Here is a 14,861-nt window from a genome sequence, read left to right as displayed (position 1 = left end):
CACACAACACCACTCCTCTCCCCCACAACCACAACTCCCAACACCAAGTCCCAAAGCTCACTGCTCTACAGGGATTAGACAAAAGTTATTTTCTTAGTTTGTTTTTTCTCTGTTTGTTTTAAAAACCTTTTCCTTCTCACAAGAAGCAAAAGAGAAGAGTCAGAGGCAGAGAGAGTTCACCACGCTTCGGTGTAGCGGACGTCCACTTCCTTCAGATTGGGTAGTTTCGCCTGTGCAGGAGGGTAGGGAAAAGGCAGAATTAATGGCACATGTTTGGGACTCTGGGAACAAGTTCCTGGCAAATCCTTACCTGGATGCATCTGGGAGGATGCATCTATTGGCCACAAAGTGCAGGGAGATGCACTGCACCCTCGGCACTGCAGAGTACCAGCGCTGAGCTGGAGCATACAGGGGTTAATGAAGGGACATGGTGCGGAGCCTCCACGGACACACAGGACCAAGTCCCACTGGCAGCCCTGGTAACATCCATGCACCAGACACCAGGTCCGGATCAGGTCCTTGTCTTTATACACATGCTTAACAAGACAGGGCTTTGAGAAACCTGCTCTAGTGGAAGGTGTCCCTGCCCATGGCAGGGGGCTGGAACTGGATGAGCTTTAATCCCTTCCAACACAAACCATTCCATGATTCTATGAAAACCTGTTTGACAAACTGCACCTATCAAGGCAGTGCACTCGAACTGCAGCAAACAGCCACACGTTCCTTCTTCAGCCTCCACGCTCAGTCACTGCTTGATTTTTCCCTCCATGTATTAAAAGACATTTGAGCGTCTTTTAGCAACTTTTGACATCTTCATAGTCTCCTTTCCTTCACTCCACTGCATTTGGTCATATTGTTCCTGAATAACACTGAGCGAGGCAGAGGTGAATCTGCTGTTTGCAGGGTTCCTACTTATTGATCCCATTTCCATGCTCTCTGACCATAATCGTACGGCTAATTCTCTCAAAACAAACAAACACTTTTAATTAGGCTAGGGCATAATTGAGGAGTTGGAAGTTTCTAGGACTCATTATTACCTCACTCCTTGATTTATGTGCATGCATATTTTGATAAGAGCTAGTCATAATCCTACAGACACTGCCAGCAAATAATTTTTCAGTTAGGCAATAATGACTTCAGTAGTGGGTGTTTATTTATTGTCTGGTTCAGCCTGCCTGGTACATATGTGGGTGTCTGTGTGTGTGCAAGTGTGTTTAGTGGGGTGGGGGATGGAGAAGAGAGGAAATGTCATCACTGGCGTGTGCCCCAAGTGCTCTCACAGACCAAGGGGAGAAGAAGGAAAGATTTGTATCAAAAATGCATTCTTTGAAGTCTGAGCCGTTCCCAACAGACCTACAACCATGTGCCCCAGGGGAAGAAACTATTACCCTCCCTTTGAACACACACAGAGCGCTGAAAAAATGGCCACCAAGATAAATCTCAATGAAAGAGGTGAGAGGGGGGAAAAAGTGACGCACAAGTTTCCTCAGCTTTTTTAATTCTCTGCAATCATCAGGCCTTTGCTCACAGCCAGTTTTGCTGTTTGCCCTGGCAAGTCACTTTCTTAGTTGCTGCTAAGGACTGTTAATGCAATACCAGAGCAGAGGGAACCGGTTAGGAAAATATGAGTTTCGGTATGAACTTAGCAGCAAAGGGGCTCAGAAGCAGGGGTAGGACTGGGGGAGCATTTCAATAGACTTGATTTCAGAGCCCTGGGCCAAATGCAGCATTGACCTTGATTGTGTATAAATGCTCGAGACCTGATACAAGCTTCATTGTGTGAACCCATCTGCAAACCAGCTGTTAAGTCCAAGGACAACTTCTTTGCATATACAGTTGTGACACAAGCTTTAAAAACTTGATCTTGAAAAATCCACACTAGCAGCACTGCAACTGAGTCGCGGGGGGAGCCCTGGCTCCACAGCCGGAACCAAAGAGAGATGCTGCAGTTTGAAAGCAGAGCAGCTTCAGGACTTGCCTCAAGTTCGAAACTCAACCCAAGCTTGTAAGCCTGGCACAATCAAAGGTTTCAACACGTAAGACAACATAATGTTGAGCTTCATCTTGAGCCATTGTGTTTATAAAGTAAGACTTTGTGAGATGCAACTCACACAACACCAGAGGGAAGACGAAGTCCACATAAAGTCATGAAAGCCAACACATCTCAGGCAGTCTTTGCCTGAAAGCACCTGGGCTGTTCCCCTTCCACAGCTACATTCTAGTTCTTGATGCAATTTTGCTGAAGCAGTTGTAAATTCATAGTACAAATCTCACATGTTAAACTCAGACCTGGTTATCTGAGCAGGCGCTTCTGTTTAAAGCCCAGTTCCAGCCCTAGAGGTGTCAGAGATAAACCTGCACCTTCCCCAATGCTTTTAATTCTCCCTTTGCATTCTGCAACATGGCTCTGTAATACTGTTTGATCCTGTTAACAGTACAGGACACGGCTCTGGAGGTGTGAACTAGATTTTACCTGCCTCTGTATCTTCATCAGAAACAAATGATATGCTCCTGTTTCTGAAACCTTTACTGTTGACAGCACTGGTGAAAAGACTCAGTTTCTGATTCCACCTCATACTTACCTATTCAGCACATGAACTGTCTCCTGAGTCAATCAAAGCCAGCAACCTCACAATGCTGTTTTCAGTCATCACCTCCCCAAAACAATGCAGTTCACCCTCTTCAGATGACTTTCATGCCACCCACTCCATGGAGGCAGCTCTCTCTAGGCACTACCACCATACTCTTGCTAAACGTGCAAGTTCTCATGGGCCAGATACTTTTCATGTTTAGTGGATGCAATTCAGAAATACCTTGAGATCTTCGTAGGTATCTGCTGAAAGTTTGGTGCTGTTCATATTCAGGCTACACAGGCTCTTCATGGCTAAAAGAGAAAGCACAGAGATATTTATGATCATGCTGCCTTTTCTTATAATACCAAGCTTACGGTAGGTCAAAGCATAAACAAGACATGACTGTGTGCGGTGCACTCAGGAAAAAGCTGAATAGTGTAAAATATAGAAGTACAAATGGATAAACAGCTGTTTGGGCCCCGATCCAGGAAAAAGTCCCTATTTAGGAAGGGCCATTAAGCATATGCTTAAGCCCGCTGACTTCAAAGGAGTTCAGGCAACTTCTCATAATCAGTTTCCTGCACATTATTCTGAATAGTGCCCGTTCTCAGTGCTCGGCACGGTGCACGCAGGGGCCATGCTGATCTAGCAGTCCTCCCTCCCCCCCTTCCATTTTAGGCTCCACTACTTAGCAGAATAGTTTCCTAAGATGAGCCATAACTACTGGCCTGTCTGGCACGTCTGTGTAGGATCAAGCCTATTAAAGGAGCCCTTTAAACCCAAGAGGCGAGGTTTATGATACACTGTTGGATGCAGGAAAGGTTTTCACTCTGGCACGTCGAGCAGCTCTCAGTGCACGGGGGAATCCTGAATGCTGCTTAGATGGCCCCGCGCTGCCTCACCCTATTTAAATTAAGAATAATGAGGGCTTCACCTCCCCAAAAAGAAGGAACAAAAAAGGTCCGGAGAGGGTAGAAAACCTGCTGCTCATAGTTACTAAACTCACTAGTAAGTTGCTATGTGGTTTTGCAATCTTCCCCTCCTGCATTACAAGGTCAAACTTCCACCCAGGGAGACAGCGTCCATGAAACGAAGTTGAGAAGTCTCAGGGCAACAGGTCACCATGTGAGATTGACACAAGTGCGACTGGTAAAGTCAGAGGCAGGAGCCAGAGTACAGTCTGGGACAGCAAAGCCCATTGAGGATCACTGGGCTCAGATCACCCTCCTGCTTCCCCTGCCTGCAGCTTAACAGCCACTTGAGTGGGCAGGGAGGAGGGAAGTTTAAACCCAAACACGACCACAGCCGTTCCTAAATCCCTGCGGAAGCAGCGCCGTGGCAGCCGAGAAATCAATCTTCTGCCTGAACCCACGTGAATTCCTCCAAACCCATGTCATTTTCCTCTGTAGCTTATTTCGGTCACTTACAACTAAGTGCCAGCAGCCCAGCATCTGTGACAGGCGTCTCGCAGAGGTTGAGCACTTGCAGCATCGTGAGGTGTTCAGAGAGAAGCCGCAGCCCTGCGTCTCCGAACTGTGGGGTGCAAGTAGAGTTGGGTTCAAACAGTGCATGAACATCATGTGTGAGCAGCTCAGTGCAAACAGGGCGCACTAAAACAAGGTCTGCAGATCAGCCCTCAAAGCCACACTCTGATTGTTTACCACAGTCTAAAATGACGGGGGAGAAAGCAAATAGTTTTATCCCCGTTTTTGCAGACAGGGAACAGAAAAATTAAGTAAGTGACTTGTGCGCACTTAACCGCAGGCCATCATTTAATCAGAATGGTGCCTTTGAAGTCTGGACTTTGTATGAGGGCACTCCCACCCGGGCTATACAAGATGGTTATGGCAGTCCCAGCCAGTTCCCAACCACATCACAAAACAACAGCATAATGCAACTGGTATTAATTAGCTATTTTGGTCTCAAGAACAATGTACTATTGATTGGTAATTGTTCTATTGACCCACTTGGTTTCTGCTGTTGCTAAATTCTAGATTAATGGAAACCAGGATATCACAAAATAAATGGAATTTAAACTTTTTTTTTAAACAATTAAAAAAAAAAAGATGATACAAAAAACAGGCTCTTTGTCCAATGAAATCAAACCCATTATGAGCAAGAAGCATCAAAGTTTTCAAATCCCAAAGTTACATTGTTAGGACAAATCTGGAGGAGATACAAGACAGTGTTAAAACAAGCAAGCAATCAGATCGGATTTCATATTCCCCATGGAAAAAGAGGAAATTTCTGGGATACAAAAGTAGTTAAGAAAACAAAACAAGATTATTTACATGACATTTGAGTGGAAAAAAATAAATGCTGCTTTTTGTGGTTGCACTGAGAATAAACATATTTTCAGCGAGCACTACAAATAGGTGCTAACAGAAAATGAGGAAAACCTGTTCACTTTGTTCAATGGAGAACTGCAGAGACCAAAACCAGCAGGGAAATATAGAAGAAAAAATTAACTTAAACTTTTTCAAATATCAGCTGAATAGTTTGTTCAGTTAACTTGGCTTCTTTTTGCTTAGAAAATAACCACATTCTCATTTATAGTTCCTGCCATTTATTCATTGTTTGAGTTTCTTTTTGTTGTTGCTGTTTTCAAAGAAATTCTGGTTGATCAGCATTCACAGCAGTTCACTGCCTGCACTGCACAGGCTCTCTACTTCACTTGACCAGATGAGCTGCACAGGCTCCTTTTTGTCACCCCAAATGGGTGACAGCATAAGTGCTTCTCAGATGAAAAGCAGCACAGCAAAATACTCAGTATCAACAACACCCAACTGGAACATTCAACCCAAGCAGCAACTCCTCTATAATTGAAAATAAATTGTAAGAAATAATAGAAGAAAGGTGGGAAAGAAAAATCAGCCTCCAAGATGAGCTAGACCATAGAAAGGGCCTGTAAAAATAGCACAAAGACAAACTCTTTCTAAACAAGCCTCTTCACACTCTCTTGTCGTGCTGATGTAATGTGAAATTTCAGAATTAGTCAGCATTGGTTCCTGCTCTGAGTTTCAGTCTGTAAAGCACTTACCTGAGTTGACCACAGGTTCAGCTGCTTGAGAGAAGGCAGTTTAATGAGGTGCTCAGCACAAGCACTTGTCACATTGGTGAAGGCCAGGCTGAGGTTTTCCAGATTCCCAAAAGATCCTGAGCTTAGCAAGCGGGCCAGGTCTGCATCCTGAAAGCAAAGCAGAGAGGGATGAGCAAGATTATCGACTCCTCAGCCTGCAGTATGCAGCAGTGTCACCGATACTGTTAACCAGCAGGAGTTGCACAATTATATGACTTGTTTACAGTAACAGAGAACCACACAGAGAAGTTTCTGTTTGTTTGGCAGGCAGCTGGGCTCTTGTGGCAGTGTTGCTTCACATACCCTGGGAAAAACTTATCCAGACATGAGGACAAAAGTTGTCTTTCAATGTGTATCCTTACAAGACACGAAGGCTTCAGTGGGCCCTGTAACTTAATGAAGGTTTCACTGCAAGTTCTAGATCCAAACCATATTCAAGACCATCACTTGGCCTCAGTGAAGAGAGTCCGGGTTTGCACCAGGCTTAACTGCAACAGTGATGGGTCTCTTTCAGACCTCCGTGTCTAAGATCCACAACCGGACATTGTGAAGTCTGCTTTTTTTAGTGCAAGATTCTGCCCCCAAATCTACCATTCCAAATCTGCACACCAGTGTAAACCTGACAGCCTGATGCTTGGACTTGTGCTGGAAACTGCTGCACAGGCCCAGGAGCAGAAATACACCTTTAGTTCTGTAAACTCCAGTTGTGTTTACAGAGAGAGTGCACGACCCCCCTCTCAACTCACCAAAACCACTGTGCCACATAAACATAAACCAAGTGTTTAAATATGGTAAGATAAAGCTCGCATCTCTATTGATGTGATTAACTTACAGTGGATTTGGATGGCAGTGTTAATCTTGTGGGACCACCTTTTCTTTGCTGTAAGACAGAAGATATTTTGGTCAAACAAGTTGCCATTCTACATTTCAGACCATCTGAAGTCTATCAAGCTCAACACTAGGGCGAACCCTGCTCCAATTTCAAAGCTCCCTGCCAGCCCTTCCACTTTGTCCCTGCTGTTTCTGCACTGACAGATTCTTTCCTGAGCGTGCTAGATGCAGGCCTGTTGCTACCCAGGGGACGTCCACTAAATGCAGCTTCACGCTATGGGTCAGCATTTTGTCTGATTCAGCCTCGCATTACTTGGTTACTTTCACTTTAAAGGAAACAGCCTTAACATGCTGGGCTAAGATAGCAAAGGGGTAGAGACTGCACAGCTGATAAAATCATGTCTGACTTCAAAAAAAGCATATGCTTTTCAGGCAGGGGTTAAAGACAACAAATATAAGTGTGAACGAGGGAGGAGGAAGATTGTGGGTATGTCTGCATAGGTGAAAAAGTGTTAATGAGAGCAATCAAACTGTAGATCTCATCTTTAAAAAGGGGGGGGGGGTAAGGGGGAAAGAATCTTTTTCTCGTAGGCTCTTGCTCTGAGAACTAGACCCAAAGACCATCTCATGAAATGTCGTGATTGTGACAGCATTAAGAAATGCTGGCCAGCACTAGAACCATTTGCTACTTATATGTCAAAAGGTGGCAGAATTTGACAAGCTGACTTCCAAGATCTTGAGACATCAGGATTTCACCTTTATTCTTTCACACGGATTTTAAGCAGGTTATTGAATATCATTCATAAACATAGTATGGGATTAAACACATCAGTAAATATCATGCAGTATATATATTCACAGTAGAACTCTCCAAATACTGCTCCCATCCTGTTGTTAACTGGGAATTTCACACCCTGCTTGTCTTTCTTTTGTACCTCCATTTCTGGAGAGGACAGACCACAATGTGCTATGGCAATACTGCATGCCCGGTGACATACCAGCTCTTTTAACTCCCTCTGCCTGTCACACAGCTGTTCATACATTCTCTTTCCCACGTCTGTGCTTTCCAGGGTAGAGATGATCTGGAGCTGGGTGTCATTATTATCAATGATGTTGTATTCCAGCATCAGACACAAAATCTAGCAGCAGGAAGAAAGAAGAGTGGTCACTGCAGTACTTATACTCAGTTTGTTCAAAATATCCTAATTACACTGGCTTTGTAGTTTAAATTACTGAGGTAAGTTCTTAAAGCACGCATTATGCAGGCTAGATTAGAGGATCACAGCAACCTCTGCTGACCTTCCAGCACAAGAAACCAATTTTTATTCGTAAAGAATGAACTCTAATGTCTGAAAGTCAGACTATCTATTCTGTCTTCCATTAGTGCTCATTCCTTCTGACTGAGAGGTGCAATTACTTTGCATCAGTCCTGGAAGATGGATTCATACCACAGCCTGCTTCAGAACAGGTACAATCGATCCAGTGTTTCCCAGGTACACTGGCTAGACTGCAGATTGGCACACTTGGGATATTACACATCATCAGCAGAGCAAAGCAGTTCCCTAAGTGCTGGATTTTCTATCCCTAAGTGCCAGCAGAATGCAGGTGAAGTGTATCCTATCTATGAGGCAGGTTAAGGAATGGTCAGGGAGGCTCTCTCCACATCAGATAAGGTGATGCTGGGAACTTGCTGCTGTGGCCAAGACACCCTGCATCTCATTGGGAATATGCCTGATTCACCCCTGAGCAAGGGACTGCCAGGAGCAAGTTAAGACACCAGGGAACGATTCCAACGGGTTGCATGGGCTTAGGACACAAGCTGCCCCCCTCATATTGCCTTGCCTTTTCAGCTACACATCATGCCATTGCAATTAGAATGCAAAGCTTTCATTCCCTCCATCATTCTAATTATCTTTAATGAAAAAAATCAAGCAACATTATATTCAAATTCACACAGCGCACTCTTTTATTTACTGGATTAAATTAGCGCACACACAGATCTAGCTCAAGGAAAAATTCTAACTCCTTCCACCTATTTAACCATCCTCTGTTTCCATTTAAAATGCATGATGGCATTTAGCAAGAAACATCTTTAAAGAAACCCAGAAAAATATGTTTAAACCGTTAGCTCAACAAAATAACCAATCGTAAGCACAAAAACCCCAACTGTTAATGCAAGTAAATAAGGTAAATTTGTAAATGCAGTACTTATGCACTGCTCGTTTTGCAGGTGGCAGGACAAGCATCAGGAATTTAGTCATGGAAAAGCCTTGAGGTTCTGAATTCTGACCCCTCCCCACAGCCTACATCATCATGGCCATTTATTTCCCAACTTGGCCTCTGAAACTGATTTAGAACAAACAATCTCTCTCCAAATATTCCTGCAGCCACTGTTCATGTAATTCACACTCATACCTGCAGAACAACAATATTCCACTGCACCTAATGAAGAGAAACACAACTGCTGGTTTTTGGTATGACACAAACCTGAACTTGGCTTCTCCAATTCCACTACACTTAATTCTGGGAAAGGCAGTGTGAAACCTGAATACTGCTCGTAAACCATAACCACTTATGTTCAGGGCTTACCTCAATCATTGTCTGGTTACCCCTTAAGGCCAGTAGCATGCAAGGTCCCAATTTATTTTCAGCCAGCGAAAGCAGAAACTTCTTTGTTTTATAGCAGGATCCCATTAAAATATGCACCTATTCGAGAAACAGAGCTCAATTAGAGGCGTCAGCCTAAGAAACACATGTACCTCTGGGAGCGACATTGTTAGACAGTCACACAAAACGTTAAGTATTTGCAACAAATCTAAAGAAAAGGGGTCCCTCGTTACCATTATGGTTGCAATCTCTCAACAGCTTTATTGCTGATTGGAAGTGATACCTAGTGAGATCTGAGGGAGTGGGTAGTTTTCCTCCATGAAGGAGCGCAGCTGATAGAGGCCTGATACAGGCTCCCCAGGAAACACCAGAGCAGCTGTGCGATTGCCCCCATCCCTACTAACACGATGAACCCAGCCCCAGGGGAACCACAGGAGACTTTGCCTTCACATCTGTTTGCAGTCCAGTTTCTCTGGAAGTGCCAGCTGGTGAGCAAGGGTTGTGTGGGCTGGATGTCTAGGTAAAACGCAGTGGTGCTGGCTGAACACTAGCCTTGGCTTAAGGGTGGTGACAGACAAAATCACCTGTTCGGAATGAGCAGACAGGAACTGACTGGGAAAGGAAGGAATGCCTTAAGAAAGCAGTCCTGAGCCTAAGTCAGAGATGACTTCATGTGCTTTCACATGCTCTTGTGTCATTATCTTGCTTTCTCTCTTGCTCAGTTTTCCCTGAAAGGAAAGAAATGCTGAGAACACTGCCTGAGTAAAACTCTCTTGAGTCCACTAGTTGACAACAGTGTCCTGGAGACTCCTACCTCCAGAAAGCATGGGATGGTATCACATAGCAACACCTATGGCAGAAATGCAAAGCCACTTTTACAAATAAAACGTTAAAGAGTCTCTTCTCACAAAAGATGTTGGCAATATTCTTTCCCATTGAAAAGCCCTAGAGGTTAGCTGCAGAGAATTTCAGTTTCCTAGCTAAAGTCCTATTTTATGGCCCAAACAGCTGATTCACCAGTTTGCTGGCAGAGCACTGTGTGACAATTTGTAGTTTCCAATGACCTGGGCAGTAAGAGCTCCATTAACTAGAGTTGAGTCTACATTACAATAAGCTTGTAAATACATTCTGTGGTTCCCCTGGTTCATAGTATTGCCTGGACTATGTTCAACACTGCTGAAAATATCACAACCACGCCATGGTGGGGTCAGTTCTATGCAGATCATGTGCTACCATGCAATTCTTCTTCCTCGTGGCTTCATTACCAGCAAGGCCTTTAGAAAAAACACAAAATATTTTCTTAAGCATCCATGTTTTTAAAGGTATCCTTTAAAAACAGTAAGCTTAACGCCAAGAAGGATTTCATTTCATGCAGTTATCATTAAGGTTTTTAAGGTTTTTAGGAGGTTTTCTTGAGTGACGGAAAATACTGATGCTACCACTTAATGCAAGATCCATCTATGAACAGGATGTTTTCCAAACTTTATGGTTAGTCGTTAGCAGCTCTTTAAGTATTTATCAACATCCTTGCAAAGGGCACAGAGTACTGCATATTGATGTATGTTAGCACTGTGCTCTCATGCACGCCATCTCCTGATGCTCATAAATATCCTGGACCACAGAAGCTCTCAGGAGAAATTACACAGTTCTGAAGAAGTTTTCCTTCCAAACACAAAAGACAGAATCAGTGAAGAGGGATGAAACCTTTTGTGAACAGTCTTTGTCCATTACCTGATTTAAAGGTATCATCTGATCCATCTGGATTTAAGTATATAAACAGACGTGCATGTTCTTTATGTCTCAAAATGTTCAGCACAGGGGGACGTGCACTAAGTATAGATCCCCCTGAAAGTCACTTCACTGTACACCCAACTTCAACAAATGTTACTCCCCTTACCAGGGAAAGCAAGTAATACCATTTCCATCTTACTTGGTATACAGAGAATTAATAAACAGTGAGACTTACGTGACTTGACCCAGGCTGCAAGGAAGCCAGTGGCAGCATCAGCGATTAAAACTTTTATTTTCTGTCTAGTCTTTCTGAGAGTTACAAAAGAATTAACTACTAAGAAATAGAATGCTGGTTTCTAATTATACGTCCCCACAACAACGTAATTGGGCAGAGAAACTGCTAACGTATTTTTATATCTATATATCCACCCTTTGATTAATTCAATGTTACTGTTGGCTTTAAATTCCAGGGTAGCCTACAAATGAAAACTATAGGTGTGGATGTGCAGAACAGTCTGTTGCACCTGCCTCCCAATATTCCATATTCTGAAAGAGTTCTATATACAGACACACAAACACATGTATTTATAAATACAAAAATACATATGCAAACACATATATATGTATATATGCATGGTTCTGTGCACTGCACAGTGCAAAACCAACCAAAGTTCAAGAAGAGAAAGCTGACATGTTAGCCAAATTGTGATTGCAAGGAATTTCAATCAATTTGGTGATATAAAGATTTAGATTTCCTGGTGAGCACTTCCAGTTTACAGAACCATGACAAAGCCGCATTAGTTACTTACTGCAAAGAAGTTACTAAACTCACATTATGGCAGACACGTACCATACTGGCAAACAGCTCCCCATCATCATCACATGCCACTCCACCAGGGCTGTAGAGCTGGAACCAGCCATCTTTGCCAGCCCGCACACTCAGCAAGCATGAGTGGACCTGCCAAAAAGTGAAGACATTGGGAAGGTTACAGTTCCTGCCAGTGAACACTGGTGTCTCCCATGCTTGGCCAAAAGAAGTCACTACAAAACCAGGGTCTGCTGGAAATTCATGGTTAATATTCCAATCTACAGAGTGCAGGCAAGCCTCCACTCACAGAATTCATTTTTGCAGCATGAACAAGGAGGGAAGCTGTATCATCACTCCTTGCATGGCCTTTTTCATTCGCTTTACGCAAATCACATGCAAAATTGCTCCAATCTAGAACAGCTCCTTTCACTTGAAAAAACAAAACAAAACCAACCCCCCTCCCTAAAATAAACAAAACAAAACCACAAATGAAAACAAGACAAGACTAAAATTTCTGAGCTTCTGCCATTTTCCCCCCTTCCTACCACCATGTGCGTCTATACTTCTGATGTGATCTGCACACCAAATGCAGTTGGCTGACGGCTTGCTCTTTCCAATAATTAAAAATCCTTATTACTCCTGCTATAATAAAATGTGACCAGAATCAGGGTGAAGGAAATCCACAAATTAACAGGAATATGTAAGACAGAAGTTGCACTAAAGAACTGGCACCAGTGAGCTACCATTAGTCTAAATTTGGCCCACTGTAGAGATTACTGTATCTGTTCCCACAGCTTAATAGAGGAGTCATAATTAAGGTTTTCTCCGGCTGATGATGTTGAACAAGCTACATGTGCAGCAGTCAGCCACCATGAGGCTACAACTACGCCCTCTTTCCAGTAACACACCTCCCACCCCCTTTCTCCTGCTAATTCATGGGAATTATGGTCATTTGCACACAATGTAACTGAAAAGCAGCTAAATAAAACCTGTTATTTCGTAAGCTGCAAGGATCCATGGATTTTGCTTTCCTTTTTTTTTTTTCTGTATGGAAGATGAAAAGCTCTGTGAGATTCAGAGTAGGAAGATCTTGCTGGTTGCACTTTACTGCAGACCAAGGACATCAACTGATGCCAGACAAGGAGGTCACAACACACTTTTATACATAAAGCAAGAAAACATTCATATTAACACCGTGTGCCCTGAGCAGCTATTACCACCTAAGGGACTTAAGCACAGCAAAACCACACCATGTTTTGAAACAAACTACTTAAGGAGAAATCTTTGGAACAAGTGTTCTTGCAACTCCCCCAGTTAATAATCTGTGTAACCTGTCAATATACTCACTTCTTGCCTCAGGTCTTCTGCAAATCTCTGAATCACATATTTGAGCTCCCTGGGGGGGAAAAAAAAGGTAAAAGGACATGAATAAGCCGTTGCTGGTTGCAGTATTCATGCGAGTGTCACATTTCTCTTCAATTACCCCTTAAACAATATATATTCATGCACTTTAGAGAGAAACAAGTTGAACTGCTTCCACAGGAAGGAAATGTAAGGGCTAAAAGTGATTACCAAGGACACTGTCTGTTCACAATAGGCTAGAAAAGGTTTCAGAGACGTGCAGTGACAAACATGCCTGTAAACCCTATCAGCACCCAGTGCCTTTAGCCCTTGGGATATTGCTGTCACAGTAAATTACAAAGAAAACTACATCTTTTTATTACTAACAGAACACGCTTACAGCCCCTCACAGGTAAAAAACATTAGAGACACAATATCAAATAATGTACCATTGCTATTATTGACTAGTACAAGTATTTTAAATAATTACCCCCCCTTCAATAAAGCAAACAAGCCCCCAAAACTTACTTTGTGAATTTCTCATGTGCAAGAGCCCTGAAATTTAAAACAGAAGAGTATGAGGATCTGGGAGAAGGAAGGGAAGAAAAAAACAAAGAAAGAAATGGAAGGAAGGATGGAAGGAAGGGAAAAGAGAAAAAAGAAAAAGAAGAAACAAAGCAAACCAAAACACAACCACTTCTCAGTTCTTTCCACATAATAAAAGCATTTGTTAATACCTGATCTTTCCAAAAAGATCAGGTAAAATCTCCTTCATTAATCTAGGGGGAAAAATGAATGAAAACCAAAATATCACTTGGAACAAATCTGGTAGCTTTCCCTGAGTCCAGTCTAAGGACTCAGACTAACGTCAGTTAAAGCTTTGAGTCAGAAGAAAGCAAGTAGAAGACTTACAATAAGGCTATAACATGACAGAATTTTGGCCACCTAGAAGAGCACCAAGTGAATTCTTTAATTGGAGTGCAACTCCAATTAGTTGGTCACAACTAATTAACATCACGTGTCAATAAAGCAATTAGTGGTCATTCTGTGAACTGCCTTGCATTGTGGTATGGTTTACACCTCCCCCAGGACACATGTTTGACTTATGTAAATGATGTCTTTGTTGCCTATCTCCAAGCTCTCGCTGTAGCCCAGGTAACCTGGCATGGAGGATTAGACCTCTCTGATTCAAGACATCAGGTCATTAGGGGATGTGATAAGCTAGCAAATTGTACAATTACAGGTTGTAATGTTTGTCCGTGGAGGTCTGCATTTTATAAACACTACTGTTCATTAATAGGTTTCCGAGGAACCTTGGCTGATCCGTAGGGTAGCTTCTTCATTTAATGCAAAATACAAATGACAGAGGTCTCTGTGACGCCAGTAAAGCATCCTCCTCCACTAAATCTCTTGCTTTGTTCTTCTCTGCACCAGCTTTCCCTCCTTTCCTGTCTGCCTGTCTGCAGTTAACCATTTTTCTCTTCAGGATCAACTTAGAGACATGGGGAAGGAAGATGAAGATGTCCCTCTGCCTTGAAGCAACTCTTGATTTTAAAATCAATACTAGAGGCACAAAGCTCCTATTACCATCAGGTTTTACTTGACATTATATTTCACCATAAAACAACAGTAACAAGAATAACCCAGTAAATACTAAGAGAGTGCAAACTTACTCCTTTGGAAATGGGATAGGTTGAAGCAAGCTGGCAAGGGCTGGTCTCCAGTCATCATAGTCTGACCTGGAAAATGAACATTTTTGTTAACAGGTTAGCAGGTTTTAAACATGGGGTGTCAACAGTTGGTTCAAGGAGTTTGAAGTTACAGTTGGTGCAGGCACCACAACCCTTCTGTTTTACTGAGACACTCAAAAGATCCACAGCAACATTTCCCT

General features: G+C 42.9%; 1 protein-coding gene across 1 annotated transcript in view; it reads right to left on the bottom strand.

Moving 5' to 3' along the window:
• Window position 1: 1 nt before the first annotated feature.
• Window positions 2-14,861, bottom strand: part of CMIP (c-Maf inducing protein) — a 33,433-nt gene continuing 18,573 nt past the window's right edge. The window contains exons 9-19 of the mRNA XM_010016732.1: window positions 14,644-14,709; window positions 13,499-13,525; window positions 12,977-13,025; window positions 11,672-11,779; window positions 9,073-9,189; window positions 7,482-7,622; window positions 6,485-6,532; window positions 5,614-5,760; window positions 4,001-4,106; window positions 2,814-2,884; window positions 2-230 (exon numbers count right to left, since the gene is read on the bottom strand). Coding sequence (XP_010015034.1) covers window positions 177-230; window positions 2,814-2,884; window positions 4,001-4,106; window positions 5,614-5,760; window positions 6,485-6,532; window positions 7,482-7,622; window positions 9,073-9,189; window positions 11,672-11,779; window positions 12,977-13,025; window positions 13,499-13,525; window positions 14,644-14,709 — 934 coding nt within the window. The 3' untranslated portion in view covers window positions 2-176. The remainder of the gene's footprint in view (window positions 231-2,813; window positions 2,885-4,000; window positions 4,107-5,613; window positions 5,761-6,484; window positions 6,533-7,481; window positions 7,623-9,072; window positions 9,190-11,671; window positions 11,780-12,976; window positions 13,026-13,498; window positions 13,526-14,643; window positions 14,710-14,861) is intronic.

The sequence above is a fragment of the Nestor notabilis genome, unplaced genomic scaffold (assembly GCF_000696875.1).
Source record: "Nestor notabilis isolate BGI_N333 unplaced genomic scaffold, ASM69687v1 scaffold4656, whole genome shotgun sequence".
In the NCBI taxonomy this organism is placed as follows: Eukaryota; Metazoa; Chordata; class Aves; order Psittaciformes; family Psittacidae; genus Nestor; species Nestor notabilis.
This window is presented reverse-complemented; position numbering and strand designations above follow the sequence as displayed.